The sequence below is a fragment of the Siphateles boraxobius genome, unplaced genomic scaffold (assembly GCF_051911475.1).
Source record: "Siphateles boraxobius isolate OS27281-9 unplaced genomic scaffold, OSU_SipBor_1 46, whole genome shotgun sequence".
Taxonomy (NCBI): Eukaryota; Metazoa; Chordata; class Actinopteri; order Cypriniformes; family Leuciscidae; genus Siphateles; species Siphateles boraxobius.
Window position 1 is genome coordinate 19,428,169 of NW_027509097.1, and position 17,435 is coordinate 19,445,603.

The 17,435-nt window shown below is 37.7% G+C and overlaps 1 protein-coding gene across 2 annotated transcripts in view; it reads right to left on the minus strand.

Moving 5' to 3' along the window:
• Window positions 1–16,976, minus strand: part of znf281b (zinc finger protein 281b) — a 38,689-nt gene extending 21,713 nt beyond the window's left edge. The window contains exons 1-3 of one of the 2 annotated variants that reach the window (XM_077201199.1): window positions 16,709–16,976; window positions 14,342–14,754; window positions 14,118–14,234 (exon numbers count right to left, since the gene is read on the minus strand). In XM_077201199.1, coding sequence (XP_077057314.1) covers window positions 14,118–14,234; window positions 14,342–14,713 — 489 coding nt within the window. In that variant the 5' untranslated portion in view covers window positions 14,714–14,754; window positions 16,709–16,976. The remainder of the gene's footprint in view (window positions 1–14,117; window positions 14,235–14,341; window positions 14,755–16,708) is intronic. The other variant, XM_077201200.1, reaches the window with a different exon arrangement.
• Window positions 16,977–17,435: the final 459 nt, after the last annotated feature.

Below are 17,435 nucleotides of genomic sequence, written 5' to 3' on the forward strand. Positions count from 1 at the left end.
ATGGTCTGGGGTGCCATGTCAGCCGCTGGTGTTAGTGCACTGTGTTTTATCAAGGGCAGGGCCAATGCAGCTAGCTATCAGGAGATTTTGGAGCACTTCATGCTTCCATCTGCTGAAAAGCTTTATGGAGATTAAGATTTCATTTTTCAGCACGACCTGGCACCTGCTCACAGTGCCAAAACCACTGGTAAATGGTTTACTGACCATGGTATTACTGTGCTCAATTGGCCTGCCAACTCTCCTGACCTGAACCCCATAGAGAATCTGTGGGATATTGTGAAGAGAAAGTTGAGACGCAAGACCCAACACTCTGGATGAGCTTAAGGCCGCTATCGAAGCATCCTGGGCCTCCATAACACCTCAGCAGTGCCACAGGCTGATTGCCTCCATGCCACGCCGCATTGAAGCAGTCATTTCTGCAAAAGGATTCCCGACCAAGTATTGACTATTGTGTGCATAACTGAACATAATTATTTGAAGGTTGACTTTTTTTGTTTGTATTAAAAACACTTCTTTTATTGGTCGGATGAAATATGCTAATTTTTTGAGACAGGAATTTGGGGTTTTCATGAGCTGTATGCCAAAATCATCAGTATTAAAACAATAAAACACCTGAAATATTTCAGTTGGTGTGCAATGAATCTAAAATATATGAAAGTTTAATTTTTATCATTACATTATGGAAAATAATGAACTTTATCACAATATGCTAATTTTTTGAGAAGGACCTGTATGTCTGTGATTGGCTACAATGATCAACGCTTCAAAAACATGTCTTTTAAAACCTCTTTTACGTTTAAAAGCAGGCGTCTATCAGCGGATCTCTAATAAATCAGCTGATAGATGCCTGCTTTTAAACGCTCCCATGTATATATATGTAGGGCTGCAACTAACGATTATTTTGATAATCGATTAATCGGACGATTATTTTTTCGATTAATCGATTAATCGGATAGAAATTAAATTAGATTTTTTTTTTTATTATAACTAAATAAAACCGTAAATCAGGGTATTTATGTGTAAAAGTGTACTTTAAAAAGTGCAAAAGCCACACATTGAGTTTTACTAATATCAATATTTGCATTGTTTTTAATGATAATTGCTGATGGCAAGTTGACAAACATGATTATTGTTAAAAAAATGATATCCAACATATTATGTTTTAACACAATTTTTGTTAAAACAAATTTACACAGACATGTTGTTCAGATGTGAATATCTGAACTAAAAACAAACTAAAAACATCTAAAATATATAATTCATTTAATTTTTATTTAAAATTAATTATATATAAGGAATATAAGGATAAAGAATATAATATATATTATATATAATATATAAAAGAATAATATAAGGATAAATTGATTAAATAAATATAGAAAGACTGAAAACAATTGTGTGAATGTAGAGCCGCAGTAGATCGCGTTTGAAAAACAATTAAAACTTAGTAGACAAATGCTATAAAAAGAGAACGGAATGGAGGTAACGTTACCCAGCAAGCTAACAGGCTTGAGTAAAGGACAGGAGAAATTATGCATTAGTGCACAAGCATTCGCTGAAAACCACTGAGTACAGTGACTAAAAAACAATATTTTACTGCTGCTGTTATTAACTGCCTTTGTATTTAATGCTTCACTTTGTAAACACCGTTTTAATTTAACCTATTTCTGCGGTAGCGCTATTTTAATCCATCACTTACGTTGCGAGCGAACTGATTGCACAACCTGATGCTCGAGACAAAATACAGACATCCCGGAAGTCTCCCGCATATTGATTGCGACCCTATGATTGCGGCTCCCTGATGCCCGCGAATTAGTTCAAACTCCCGCGCATGCGAGACAGAAGAGACTGCTCCAAACCGTGTAGCGCGTGCGCTCGGCAGAGCGCCTGAGGGAGAGAGACCTTGCGTGTGTGTGCGTACCAGTAAACGCTCCCCGTGACGTAAGCAGACCAACTAATCGATAATGACATTCGTTGACAACGATTTTCATAATCGATTATAATCGATTTTATCGATTAGTTGTTGCAGCCCTATATATATGCAAGCGCTCGAGAAGAGCATCAAAGATGTCATTGTTGATTATTGTAGCCAATCACAGACATATGTTGAGCTCGTCAACACAATGGCCAATCAGTTTAAGAATCCATTCAAAAGTGTCAAAATGCTACTATTGTCACATTTTTTAAAATTTCAGTACCGACTTGGTACCGAAAACGGTTTTTGACAACTCTAGTGAGGACACACTGAAAATGTCCGAAACGGCCAGCAGCGGTGTTCAGTTTGAACCGGAGTCGGACATTAAAGCCTACACTACAGAGTCAGAGAATATGCATGAAGATAGAACAGGTATAGTTTAGTTTAATTACGGTTATAACTTATGTTGTCATCTTGCTTTTATCCACTAGTACAAGCCTGTTGTAGCGGACCTCGTCCGAATGATGGCCAAAACTTTACTGATGATTTTTATGAAGTTTATTGTACATCTCACATAGGGCTGGGATAACCGATTATTTTTAAAACGATTAATCTAGCGATTATTTTTTCGATGCATCGATTAATCTAACGATTCATTTTCCCGGTCCGATTTCGATTCGATGATCTCCCCATTAATTGAGTAATAGCAATTTATACATGTTGATTTACATATCTGAATGAAAAAAACATGAATTCCTTAACATTGCAATACTCTTAAAATTCCAAAATAAAAGACTATACAAGTGCAAAGTAATGCATTCTTAGTCAGAGGTAGCATTCAATAAAACCTTGAAGCCTTGAAAAACACATAGGCCTAGCTTACTGGAAAAAAGTGCAATCTGTTACGACACATTGAAGAGCCACAAAATAGTAGGCCTGTTTATGGTTTAATTTTCTTTGACTGACCAAATTTGAAAGTTGAGACTTTATTAAAGGTTACCTTCTTGGTCCTGTCTGTCATAGGGTGACCACCCGTCCCGCTTTGCGTTGTACCGCACAGCATTTTCACCCCTTGTCCCGCAGGTCACATATTGAGAAAATGTCCCGCATTTTCATCAGTCTGTTGGTTTTTAATTATCATATTAAGAAAACGTGCATGCGTTCTTTTGCCTTTTTAAGAAAGCATTTTATTTATTCTTTTTGCGGCATAGTTTTTCAGCTAGCCTATATTTAACAGCGCTTCGTCAGAAGTGCAAATATAACAGCCGTTTTTAAAATCCTATCCAATGGTTGAAAGCAAAGGAGTAAACATGGTCACTAGTGGGTTGTGACGCTGTCAATCAAAATGTGAAGCGGTGATTCGTTCCATGTGTTCCTTGTCAGAAAACAAATGGATAATTCTGTAAATTAAAATTAAAATGTAACAGAATTTATCAACTTGTTGCCTGCTGTGGTTGTTTTAATTCACATCCTTTTTTAAAAAATATGAACGTTTTTGGTTTAATATAGGCTATTCCTAATATATATGACTCTAAATTCATGTTGGTTTATATTTTATTTGTTCATTATTTATTTTGTTGGATTTTAGTTGGACTTGGTCAGAACTGTTTCAAAAATAGTAATCTGCATGATGCCGGCTGCCTTTGGGCTCAGTGATGTTGAATTTAAATGTCATGTAAATTAAATACATGTTATGTTACATTAGGGCTGGGCGATATGGAGCAAAAAATATATCTCGATATATTTTGCTATATCTCGATATACGATATATATCTCGATATCTTTACAGGAAAAATAACCCAACAAAAACTAATGCAAAAACAAATATGCCAAATACCACAGTCTTTTTTTTTTTTATTGGAGTGCAAAGAGGTAGGCAGTTCATGTAGTCCAAAGTGCTTCTGCGACATTTAAAAAAAAAAATCCCTGTATACAAAAATAATAATTGTATACAAAAATAATTGCCACCTGTCCCTTTTTACCGGGATTGTCATCCTTTTTAATAACATGTGCCGGGAAATGTATCGTTTTCGAAAGGCTGTGTGAATGTTCAAACCATGGTTCAAACCGTGTAGCGTGCGCACGGCAGATAGGGAGAGAGCACCGTGTAGCGCGCGCACGCCAGAGAGGGACAGAGAGCGAGAGACCTTGCGTGTGTTTGCTAGTGTGCGTGTGTGCCTCAAGAAGTGCATGTAAGACAGCATTTAAGAAGATCTTTTTAGACGAGTTCTGTAGCCTCCGGGCTAGTTGCGGGCGCCGCCATGTTGAATGAGACAACACGCGAGGGGAGGGGGAACAAAAGCAAGGAGGCGGGGGCGAGCACAGCGCAGAGAAGACAAAGCGGCGAAATCAGAATTAAATATAAACAATATATCGATATATACGATATGTCAAAATCCATATCGTGTTTAAAAAATATATCGATATATTTTAAATATCGAGATATCGCCCACCCCTATGTTACATTGTGATGTAATGGGGTGTTTTCTGGAAGGGACTAAAGAAAAAAAATAATTTTGATCAGCTGAAAGGCAGAATACAATTTTTTTTTATTAAGTTAGATAAACATTATATAACAGTTTCAGGTTATGTTTTGATGTTGGTAACATGTCCCACATTGTCCCACACAAACTTATAATCGTCCCACATTTGGTTTGTTTGATGGTGGTCACCCTAGTCTGTCAGCGCGTTGTCAGTGTCCTCAATGTATTTTTCACGACATTAGCTATAAGCGCATACATACAGCAGTCTCGCACGCGCTTAGAGCTCGTGTGAATTGCATGTATAAAATGAAGTTAAGGAACAACCTCGATCCATTCAGGAAACGCCACATAGGTTGATGCATTTCACTGCGCTTCGTGACATTTTTTCCTTTTACGCGAAGAAACCGTTCGCCGGAGATGTGTTAAAAGATAGCGGAGTGCATTAATGATTATTAGGCTGCTGGTATAACAATCATCCTGGCGCCAGGTCTGAGTGAGTCATTTACTCTTTAGAATATACTTTATTTTAGTCATTTAACCTGTTAACCGTTTCCAGAGCGTCGGCGCACTGAAGCATTTTTTTTTTTATTTAGTTCAAATTTACTATCAGATTTAATGTTATACCTTGACAAACTATACATCATTAAAAAGATATAATACTCAAGATTCAGTATTTGACCACTATTGTATTCTGAGAAACTTATAGTGACAGTTATGTCTTAATTTGTGTCAGGAGTTATGAAATGGAAAAATGAGTCGATACCTTTAATATGAATTATGAGCGTCAGCTGGTCCATTCATAAAAAACACTCCAAGCTGTCGTCATGACAGCGATTCGCAAAACATCGTCCCTCAGGGCTTTAGCTCAAAAATGTGCAGACTTGGAGAAATATTGATATATTCTCATAGATTCACATCATATTTCTATAGACAGGAATAATATTTGTTGAATTTATACCCAAATGCGTCGATGTAATCATTATGATCGCTTCTTACTGAGATGTGCTGTGTTTTCAATTCATACCAATAGCCTGAGGGCGCTATATGCACAATAACAGTCCATATATGGATCACGAAGAAGACCCATAGTCATGTGACATTCCAGGACGTCACTGATACAGAAAGTAGCTGACAGAGATCGCTGTAACATGCAGATAAAGATGTTTTGAAGACAATAAACATGATTGCAATGATATTTGAGTTACCTGTGTTCTTCAAGCCATGCCAGGTATTTCATAATAATAGATTATATTTATAATGCAATGCTAATCGATATAGATTTCATCATCGTGCAGAACACTATAAATAATAAATTTTCTGTCGGATTTTTTTTTATCTGAAGCCAAATTAGATCACAGAAGATTATTTAAAACACTCGACTTGCGTTATAAAGTAAGTTTGGAGCACAAACATGGTTTCAATCTCATAAATGGTCGTGTATTGATGGTGTGCTAAGCTAACATGCTAGCTAGCCCAGGTGCACCTGCCACCAGCAGTTATTGTTTTATGATTTTTTTCTAAATAGGAATGCTTACTGAAATGTTTCAGTGCATTTGATACCAGTTTCAAATATTTAGTGAGAACTTTGATAAAAGAAATTAGGGTTTGAAACCCTATGAATAGCCTGTGAATAGCCAGTCGTTAGTAGCTATAATGCAGACAAAAGAAATGCATATTTAGAGCCATAACCAGTCTGGAGAGGTGTAAATGTGTGCAGGGAGAGACTGACTCTGAATGGGGCTCGTTTGCACCACAAAATAATAGAGACAATAGACTGATTAGATGACTCAGAAGATGACTAAACATCAGTTTGCATTTTAGAGTCTAATCAAAATAAAGTAATTTGACATGATCTTGAAAAACATTTAACTAAATACAGAGTTTTAGACTTATCATTTTCAGATTTTAAATATAAAATGGTCACACATATGGCTTTAGCTGCAGTGCATTTCTAGATTGCTCCAGGGCCAACTTCAATTTTATTTTTATGAAGATGTTTCATGAAAGTACATTTCTAATAACTTTACAAAACTTTGAAGCTATTTAAACATTTTTTTTTTCATTATGACAATAATTATTTCTACATTTACAATAAACTACTAGGTGTCAGCTTTCAAATGAGATCATACTTGTGCTTTTAGTGCAAAGGGTTCATGAACTGTATCTGTTTAAGTTTGGGTATGCCATTTCTGGGGATTTTTCAAAAGTGGCCTTGAAGGTTAACAGGTTAAGACTGCTCTCTTATAAGGACACTCGACAAAACGGACAGTTTGTCATAATGTGTGTGTTATGGTTCGTTCAAGCCCGAAAGAGAACTCAATACTGACACACATTTTTCTGTGGGGTGTGTGTGTGTGTGTGTACAATTTAGAGGAACGAGTGCGTGCCGCCTTGCACTTCTGATAGTCTGAGGAGCCACGCGTGTTGTTACTACTCTCCGGCGCCGTCATCTTTGTTTTGGGTCTGACGAATCGACGCACATATTTTGCGTCAACTTATTTTTTGCATCAATATAATCGATGACGTCGATGCGTTGTCCCAGCCCTAATCTCACAAAAGATGAAGCATCTTTTGTCACTCCAGAAAATCACTGTAAGGCCGCGTGTCCACCAAAGCGTTTTTAGCAAGCTGAAAACGCCTAGCTATGGGCACTTGAGAGCGTTTTGGCAGCGCAGGATTTTTTTTTTTAGTTGAGACACTTTGCTTGTTACAAGTATCTCATTTCACACATATTTTGTTTCTGTGTTGATTCTATATTAAAATGTCCATACAATGTAACGTGTTTTCTCTGGCTCTTGTTTTAAATTATTTTGTAATTTTATCCCAGGTGCGTGAAAAAACGCTTTGGTGGACACACGGCCTTATATACACGCCCCAAGCCTCGTTACGCTCATGGCGTTTAAGGGGTCATGAAACCCTAAACCAAATTTTCTGAGATTTTAACAGAGGTATGTGTGTTGAAAACCATTGAAGACAATGTTAGGATCTGTTAAATTTAACAGTAGGGTGAAAATGGTTAAATTTTAGTTTCCCCCCGCTATTTTCGTCTTCCGGGTTTAAAATCTTCATCGCAGGCTGTGACGTGGCAGAGCACAGTGTAGTGCGTTGATGACTCATCGGTCTCTCATAATTATTAATGAGACTGAGTTTTTATATCCTATGAGAAGACACTGTCTCTTAATTATTCATGACACCACGTGGATCTTTCCACAGAAATGTCAAACTGTGATATCGCGTAGTAAAGGAGAGAGACAATCATGGGAAGCAAGTGTATATTTTCGTGGTGCAAAAGTCAAAGTAGGATTATATTTATATTTCCCCACGATGCTGCCAGGCCTGGACTCTGGCTCCGGGCGGTTGGTTGGCCATAAACCACGGACACATCTAATACGTGTGCCGCAAACATTTTACCCGAGAGAGCTTCGAGAACTGGAGAATGGTGGACTTCGGCCTTGTCGATGACCAGTGCATTACGTCTTGCGAGTAATGCGGTACCAAGTCCTGAGGACTTTTCTATCCCTTCAGAGGTATGTGTGTGTCTAAAATGTAACCCTGGTCATTTTTCTTGCCTTTTGTTATACAAGCGGTCGTTATGAACATTTTAGATATTTCGATAAAATATCAATTGTATGCTTAATGCGGGAGACTTGTGAATGTGTAGTGTTGACGTGCGGGCCGGGCGACACCGTGTGGTGCCTCTGTGTGTGTGTGTGTGTGTGTGTACGTGCTTGCTTGCAGGCAGGTGAGCCTGCGAAATGATTCGGGGTCAGAGAGAGAAGCGGTAGGATGTGTGTTCTGACGAACGACTGAAAAATTCCAAAAAGTAAAATTCCAATTGTTTTTAATGGGAGCACCGCGTTTTTTAAACGCCATGAGCGTAACGAGGCGCTGAGCGTGTATTTAACGCTCAAGCGCTGAGCGCCCCGCATTTTTTACTGGTCGCCGAGAGTTGAAAACTGTTCAACTTTGGGTAAAACGCTGCGCTCATCACTGTCACTTTTTACACAGCCGTCCAATCACAGTGGAGGCGGGCCGGGAAAAATATCACACCGACCAACTGTCATAACATTCTTTCTGTACAACGACATCAACCAGCAGAGCTAACTGAACAAAATGGATCAAAAAAAATAAATTTGTAGTATGAAACAAATTATCTGCGAAATCAGTTACAAGTAAACTGTGCTGCGGATATTCTGTATCATAGCAACGAATCGTCTCAACTGAAAAAATGCAGCTCTGCCAAAACGCTCTCAAGCGCCCACAGCTAGGCATTTTCAGCAGAGCTTCTAGCGTTTTCAGCTGGCTAAAAACGCTTTGGTGGACACACAGCCTAAGAGCTGAATAAATCACAGTACAAGAAGTGCGCATTAAAGTCTTATCCATAAACTCTCTCTCTCCCTTGTATTATCAACATACAAAGCGAATTACACAGAAACACTTGTTACAACTAACAGTAAACTAATATATACAGACCTTGTGACTTTTCGGGGGGGTTAATAAACTGGTAAACTTTATATCCGTAAAACAACTCTGATGAACTGTCATTACATATTCTCTTCCTTTTGTTACTACCGTGACCAGTATCAATCTGGAGACTATAAGCTTGATCAGGAACCGTTGGTACTGATTGATCCATCCCCGAGAAACAACTTTTTAGCTAAGCCTGTTTTTTGTATTGTCCTTTTGCATTGACCCTCGTTCACAAAGCAGTCTGGAGTGAAATGATTCACCTAGACAAACAAATTTCGGTTTATTTTGTGGCGCATTACCTTCAAAAATAAAACAACCGTTAATCAACTGTGTCCTTAGTGGCTCAAATGATGATAGGAGAGAATGAATACTCTTATGTTCACTCTTACATCCAACCACAGAACACCGGGATTGCTTACGAGACATTTTTGAAGCTACAGCTGCTTGGAGCACGAAGAAAATGGTGGATAGAGTCGCTGACGGGCGGACACTATATATACCTATTAGGTAATACCTAACTCCCTCCTACCTAAACTCATTAATTCAGACTTACGTGCCATCCAGAAACTTGTGCTCTAGAAGTGAACGCCGTCGTGTGGTGCTATCTCAAAGAGGCACAAAATATCTTTCTCTGACCTTTTTCTGGTCTGTTCCCTGCTGTTGGAATGACCTGCCCAACTCATCCAGAGCTGCTGAGTCCGTGGCCATTTTACATTTACATTTATTCATTTAGCTGACGCTTTTATCCAAAGTGACTTACAATTGCTATATATGTCAGAGGTTGCACGCCTCTGGAGCAACTAGGGGTTAAGTGTCTTGCTCAGGGACACATTGGTGTCTCACAGTGGATACGAACCCGGGTCTCTCACACCAAAGGCATGTGTCTTATCCACTGCGCCATCACCACCATCTTTTTCGGCAACACTTTATTAATAATAATAAATAATAAATAAAATAAATAAATAATAATAAAAAAAGCACACGTGCTGTGTTAGATTAAACTTGGAAGGGTCATAGCTAGAGGTCGACCGATAGTGGATTTTACCGATACCAATATTTAGGTGCCGACCATAAATAATTTAAACATTAAAATATTACAAGTTTCGTTAGCTATAACCTAGAAACATACGTAAATTTCATAGGTAACACTTTGCAAGTCGCATTTGTTAACAAGTATGTATTAACTAGCTTTCATGAACTATATGCATTATACAACATGCGTTTTTACTGCACGTATTAATATGAGCAATACAACTGAACCTTTATCATTAATGTTAGTTCATAGTACATTAACTAAGGTAATAACAGATAAAATAAGAATTAAAACTACATTTCAAATGCATTAGTAAATGTTGAAATTAAACTAACAATGAATAATACTTCTACAACTTTTATTAACCTTAGTTAATGCTAAAAATGTAATCTTACTGTAAAGTGTTACCATTTCATATAATTCCAAAGAGTCATTCTTAAAGATGGCCATTAAAATTTAATAAAGACCTATATTACGTATAGGTAATATAGCCTATGTATGGTCTCTCACTTTATTTGCTTCTATTTTAGAACACTTGATGACACTTATCTAATCAAAATAACAACAATGTATTGTAGTGATAAAAAAAGAACTTAAATCGAACGCGTTTCTGATTTGTTTATGTTTCTGTCGGCTAACTTACATGAACATATCAATGTTGAGAAAGCAATCACGTCACTAGTTTTAAATATGCAACTTCGTCGCCTAATGAATGCATAAAAGTGACCAGCTGGATATAAAATAATGCAAATAGATGGTAACAATTGCAACATAAAACATTTGGATCAGGTCTGCGTGTGTTTTTGTCACATTGTTTAATTAAACCACTTGACTGAGGAACTAATGTTAGAGTCCTCTCAGCCTCGACACCGACGGCAAACATACTTCTGTTCTTTCTCTGCTGATGCAGCATCTTGTCAACAAATGAATTACTTTATAATGATATGGCAATATACTTTATTGTTATGTATTCATACTGTTTCGCTGTCGGTGTTTTAAATGCGCGTCTGAAGTGTCAGCACTCTCTGTGCTGCGCGCAGCCTCATGTGCTAACGTAAACAACCAGAGATGGGGGACTCGAGTCACATGACTTGACTCGAGTCAGACTCGAGTCGCAAATTTAAGGACTTGAGACTTGCTTGACTAAATTAAGAAAATGACTCGACTTGACTTTGACTTGAGATCCAATGACTTGAGACTTGACTTGACTTGAACTGTATGACTCGAGAATGACTTGATATACATTTATCATCGCAACATCAATTGATGAACAAAATGAAAGCAACGGAACCATTGACGCCAGTCATCAGATTCTGCGCGATTGCGTGACACTGCACAAGCCCGGAAAAAACATACATCGCGGTGAGCGCGCTAAATACAAAAACTTCTCCCAGCATCGTTTCTTTTTGGATATAAACACTAGAAATTGACTATATTCATACAAGAAGATTTGCTGTACGCATAAAAACTGGCAAGGGATATCGGACACGACCATCATAACCTCGAACAGTCGAACTTCATTCACCACGTCTAAAAGTAAGCTATGGCTTGTTTAACCTGTTTGTTATAATTAATTTGACTATCTTTAAATCCAGAGAGAATGTTGGTCAAAACAGCATGCCTCTTTATACGCAATTATGTTTTCAAATGTAGCTTAATGTTGTCAATATTCAAATGATAATTAATGATGTCATATGTTTTGTATAACATTTGCCACATTTCTTTTTAAATCATGCTTTAAAGCCATAAATGTCGTTCTTTCCAATGACAAAAAACAACAAATAAAACTGTTAATGTGTTGTCGTGTTTTATGTTTCTCTTAAACCAGGGTTAGATGTTATCAGGGGTTACATCTATTAGATGTTATCAAAATGCCAGCAGAATTAATATTGCACCCAAAATTGAAAATGTGGTAAAAAAAATGCCCTAGTATGAGTTATTTTCATAATTATAACATATGATATTAAAAAAAATATTTCCAGAATATTGACGCGATTGCAAATGTGATAATGATTTTATAAAACAGTTCAGTAGGCTAAGAGTGAATATTGTCATGTGACATTTAGACATAGCCTAATATTCCAAATATTTTCTGTTTTTGCTCGATTTCTCAAATGACAATAGTTCCAAACGAGCCACAGAAAGAGTTATGCGTATTTGTGATTCAGTGACCTAGTTGCTAAGTTCCAGAACGAATCTGCAGTTTTGAACATAAGTTAAATGAATGCTTCTATGACTAGTACATTAATACGGTAATTTGGCGGCACCTATTGGCGGTTTTAACTTCATAATTAAAAATATATAACTTGTATTAAAGGGTAAGTTCACCCAAAAATGAAAATTAAGTCATTAATTACTCACCCTCATGCTGTACCAACCCCGTAAGACCTTCGTTCCTCTTCGGAACACAAATGAAGATATTTTTGATTAAATCTGAGAGGTGGATCACTGCTACATAGGCTGCCAGAGGGAATGAAACTTGACGGCCCAGAAAGTCATTAAAGAAAATGTTTAAATATTCCATGTGCCTACAGTGGCTCAACTATAAGTTTATCAAGCGACGAGAATACTTTTTTCCCGAAAAAAAAAACATAATAACGACTTTATTCGACTATTCCTTTTCTTCCTTGTGGGCCTGAGACGAGAGTTCAAGAGATTTCCACGACGCATGCGCGAGAACTGAGAAGAGAACGTTCTTCTTCTAATACTTCTTGTTCAGTTCTCGCGCATGCGTCGTGGAAATCTCTTGAACTCTCGTCTCAGGCCCACAAGGAATGAAAAGGAATAGTCGAATAAAGTCGTTATTATGTTTTTTTTTTCGGGAAAAAAGTAGTCTCGTCGCTTGATAAACTTATAGTTGAGCCACTGTAGGCACATGGAATATTTAAACATGTTCTTTAATGACTTTCTGGGCCGTCAAGTTTCATTCCCTCTGGCAGCCTATGTAGCAGTGATCCACCTCTCAGATTTAATCAAAAATATCTTAATTTGTGTTCCGAAGATGAACGAAGGTCTTACGGGGTTGGTACAGCATGGGGGTGAGTAATTAATGACTTAATTTTCATTTTTGGGTGAACTAACCCTTTAAGGGGATGCCAGTTTGAAGATTGCCTTTGGTCGCATAGGAACTATACTTGAATTGTTTAATAACTTTTAATGGTCTTCTGCAATGTTTGAGGCATTTTTATTTTTTCATGCTTTAATTTTGGCCTAATTTCAGTTACATTTAGATTTTTATTCTATATGTGGAAATGCATATATTAAAAAAAATTTTGCAAATAAAACCATAGTCCACAACTTCTGTAGTTTTAACTTATTTTAATATATAAATTCAGTGAAATCGTCAAAAGTTTGTATGACTTGCCAGTGACTTGTGACCCAAGCTACGACTTGACTTGCTTGACATAAGGCAGTGACTTGACTTTATAAAAAATTTACTTGGACTTGCTGGAGACTCGAAGGTTAAGACTTGAGACTTGCTTGTGACTTGCACATGTGTGACTTACTCCCACCTCTGTAAACAACTCAGCCAGTGATAGTTTGTTATTTGTCCTCTAGAGGCCGCTCTCACTCTGTATAATGTCAGGAGTCTCTTCTCAGTGCTCTCATACTGTGTAATGACTCCGCACACTTCTCAGCCGCTACAGCAATGGACGCAACCCGGAAAAACTATCGGTGTGGATTTTTACCGATAACGATAGTTACACCAATCAACAATCGGTGCCGATGAATCGGCAAAACCGATGAATCGGTCGATCTCTAGTCATAGCACTTGCATATTGTTGTCCTATTGTTAGTTTAACTGCTTCTATTCTTCTTATTTGCAAGTCACTTTGGATAAAAGCGTCTGCTAAATGAATAAATGTAAATGTAAAATAGTTCTGTCAGTCAGCGGCCGTGGGCGGGATGTCACACTGCTCAGAGAATCAAAACAGCATGTCTAATGAAACTGCTAATGGTTAATAATATGATAATAAGTATATATAAAATAATAAGTAATAAGAGTGGGTGTATTTTTATTATTGTAGCGTGATGCCAACACACATTTATGTTCAAGTGGATTTTGCATAATAGGGGACCTTTAATAATGAACGATGACTGCTATTGTTGTTTTCATTGATGTGCATCCTGTTCATATCGGTAAACATCTCAAAATCAGTTTTAGGGTTTTGTGACCCTTTAAATGACACAGTGACTAATGAAAAGGCATACACACCTTTGCAGAGTCCCCTTGTTTCCTTCTGGCTTTACCCTCTGATCCTTCTCCATTTGCTCTTCTTCCTCTTCTAGGCCCAGATTCCTTTGGGTCCTTCCCCAGTCTTCCAGAAAACTGCTAATGAAGCAAAGGAAAACAGCTTAAAATAATAACCACAAAGACAGTATAGTACAGTATGGAGTGTACCATGTATTGATAATTCCTTATTTATCATCTAGACATACGTTGCTAAGGCTTAGGTCATGCAAAAGTATATTCTGGTGGCTGCCAAGCGACATGTCCAGCATATCAGTGCTTTTTCCTCCCGGTGTCCCAGTTCCCGTTGCATACATTGGGAGGCGGTAGTCCAACTCGCTGAGCTTCTCCTGTTTGATACCCATACTGTGGAGAAAGCCACCACCATGGTCCGGAGAGTCACGCTCCTTCTTAAGGATCATCTCCTGGGGAAGATCCGCCATGGATGTTTGTGAAGTCAGGCGTGTGAAGCTGGTCACTGGAGGTAAATGGCTGAACATGATCATGCTGGGGGGGAAGTTGGGGTCCATGCCTCCGTTCCGTAAAAACTCATTGCCTAGCTTGTCCTGGATAATACTCATGCTTGGGTCTTCCAAAGGGCAAAGTTCATTGATGAAATATACTATGAAGACAAGAAAATATGAGATTGATTAGGACATTAACATAGTAGCTTAATGCATTAACTACCGAGTAGTAAATTAGTTATTTATAGAAAAAAAAATCTCTAGTGAATAGTCAAAGTAAGTTTAGTAGTGTATAATATGCTATGCATTTTCTTAATTATTCCTGGTCCATAAATACAATTGATTTCAGTTACTACACTGGCTGGTGATTCAGGGAATTGTGCACATTGTGTGCATTACATACCGTCATGAGATTAGGCTAGGCCAATTGTAATGCAGGTTTTTATGACAAAGCAAAATTAGATATTGTCTCTGCTGCATTGGTTTGCTATACCACCAGAGACATCATATCTTTAAAATCGAGGTTATAATTTCTTTGCAGGTCATTGACAATTTAAGACCTCTTAAAGGTCAGAAAGACTCCAGAGCTTCTGACTGAAGCAGTTGAGATGAAAGCTTAAAAAACAAGCAAATAGCTACAATTTTATTGGATCACTTAAAAAAAACGTTATCTTAGCAAGCGTTTTATATTGTATTTAATTTCTTTGTTGCTAAATTGACAGGGATATTTACAATATGCATGGTCTAAATGTGAAAATGGGGTAGGCTACATTTCCATAATCAGTCTAGTCAAGGCTGTCAAAAACATTCAGTAAGGAATTGATGGAGATTACTCTTAGTGTTGGGATCATTTAAAAAATAATAGCTTTAGTTTTGATTATTAGGTTAAAAAGCACAAGTTCAAGGAAACAAATATAAACAACCCAGTGAAGATCCAAATCAGTCCTTTTGATAATCTGTTAGCTAACCTTAGCATCATTAGATTAGAGATACTTGCTTAAAAAGGACGACTATGAAAGTCTGTTTTCGGAAACACATAGGAAACTGTTTCAGTAAATACTTAAAGCACACTTAATATGAGATGCATCATCTTTTCAGAAAATAAAACACGGTCCAAGCTCCGAGTCTGCGGGTTGCCGCAGCATTGTTCTCTATTGTGATCAGCTAACGTTAATGGACAGCTAACGTTAGTTAATCTTATTGATATGGCCCAGTCTCTTAATACATGTGATATTATACATTAAAGCAAGTTTAGGTGCAACGATGTTTTAATTTCACATCGTTTATAAGTTTACTATCTACTTTCCAAAGCTAAACTGAGTCAAAATGTAATCTTTTATCAAATCCGGCTAATCTAGTCGTTCATCACAATTACCAAACACATCTCGGTCTAAATGACTCCATTAGCAGCTAACGGCTAACTAACGCGAACGAGTGAACCGTGAGAACTTCACATCACAAGATTTTAAACAAACTCGTGTGTGTACATATACTTCTCCACAGGAATACATACGGAAGACAAAGCTTAAAAAACACAACCAAAGTGAAGCGTTTTATTGAATTAAGTGATGAACGGGGCTAGCCAGCAATAGCATGCAGATGAAAGAGCTAAGTTAACGTTACTGCTAACAGCCCATCTCCACACCGCACGCTTTACTACGCTACCATTACAACAAACGAAATCTGATACACCGAGAATCGGGATCTTCCAGGGTAGCCTACCGTTTCTTTGATAATAACTGCAGCGTTGTAATTATGCCGCCTCTCTCGTTCTTGTCCTGTACATGAATGTGATATATAATGACCATTCATCCATTCGTCACCATCACTAATTATAGCCACACACAGTAACACAATCCGCCGAAGATATTCGGCGATAAATGCAATGCAAAGAGCACGCAGAGACTGGTATACATGTAACGTTACGCCTGCAAAGGTAGATCGAATGTTTATGCTAAAAGCGTTTATCGCCACAATATCTTGCAGCAGAAACAATGATGCTCGGCGCTGAAATGCATCTCTCGCTTGAGCGGCTGTGATTTCAGTCGTGCGCGACCCCTCATCTTTACAACCTCGGGCACAAATAAATGGTACAAACGCAATCCCACTTACTTGTTCATGACCACGGCCGACTCGCAGCGTTCAAATTAATCCCGGCGCTCGATTCTTTGAGTTATTTTACAGCCAAAATATTGTTCTCTCACAGCCGTTGGCCTCTTCCATGTTGTGCCGACGCTGGGAATTATGGGTTGAGCGGACGGGTCGTGAGAGGAGACAGACGGATACAGGCAGGACTAGTCAAGTAGGGGGCCACTACGCAAATGAAGATTGTGCCTGAGCATCTGCGACTTTGTCCTGCGTGTGAATTAGTTCTTTACATAATAGCTGGCACATAGCTGGCACAATCCTTAGCCTGCCTATTCCTCAAATCAGGCTATGTAAATGTCTATAATACATACAATACTATCTATCTATGTATCTATCTATCTATCTATCTATCTATCTATCTATCTATCTATCTATCTATCTATCTATCTATCTATCTATCTATCTATCTATAGGCTATATATGATTCAGACTCAATCAACTAATTTTAGTCATTCATTTTGTTGTTGCTTGAACTGGCTTATATGCTAAATCAATGTCATTGTGCCATTTGTTTAGTTAAACATGTGCAAGAGCATCTATTGTTCAGATTTGAATAAGAATATGAGGGACAAAATGTAATTTAATCATGCTGCAGTCTTGTATGAACTAATTGGATTTAGCCTACTGAAAACACAAGAAGTAAATGAAAATAAATAAATAGCTATTCAGAATTATAGATATTTGTTTTGTT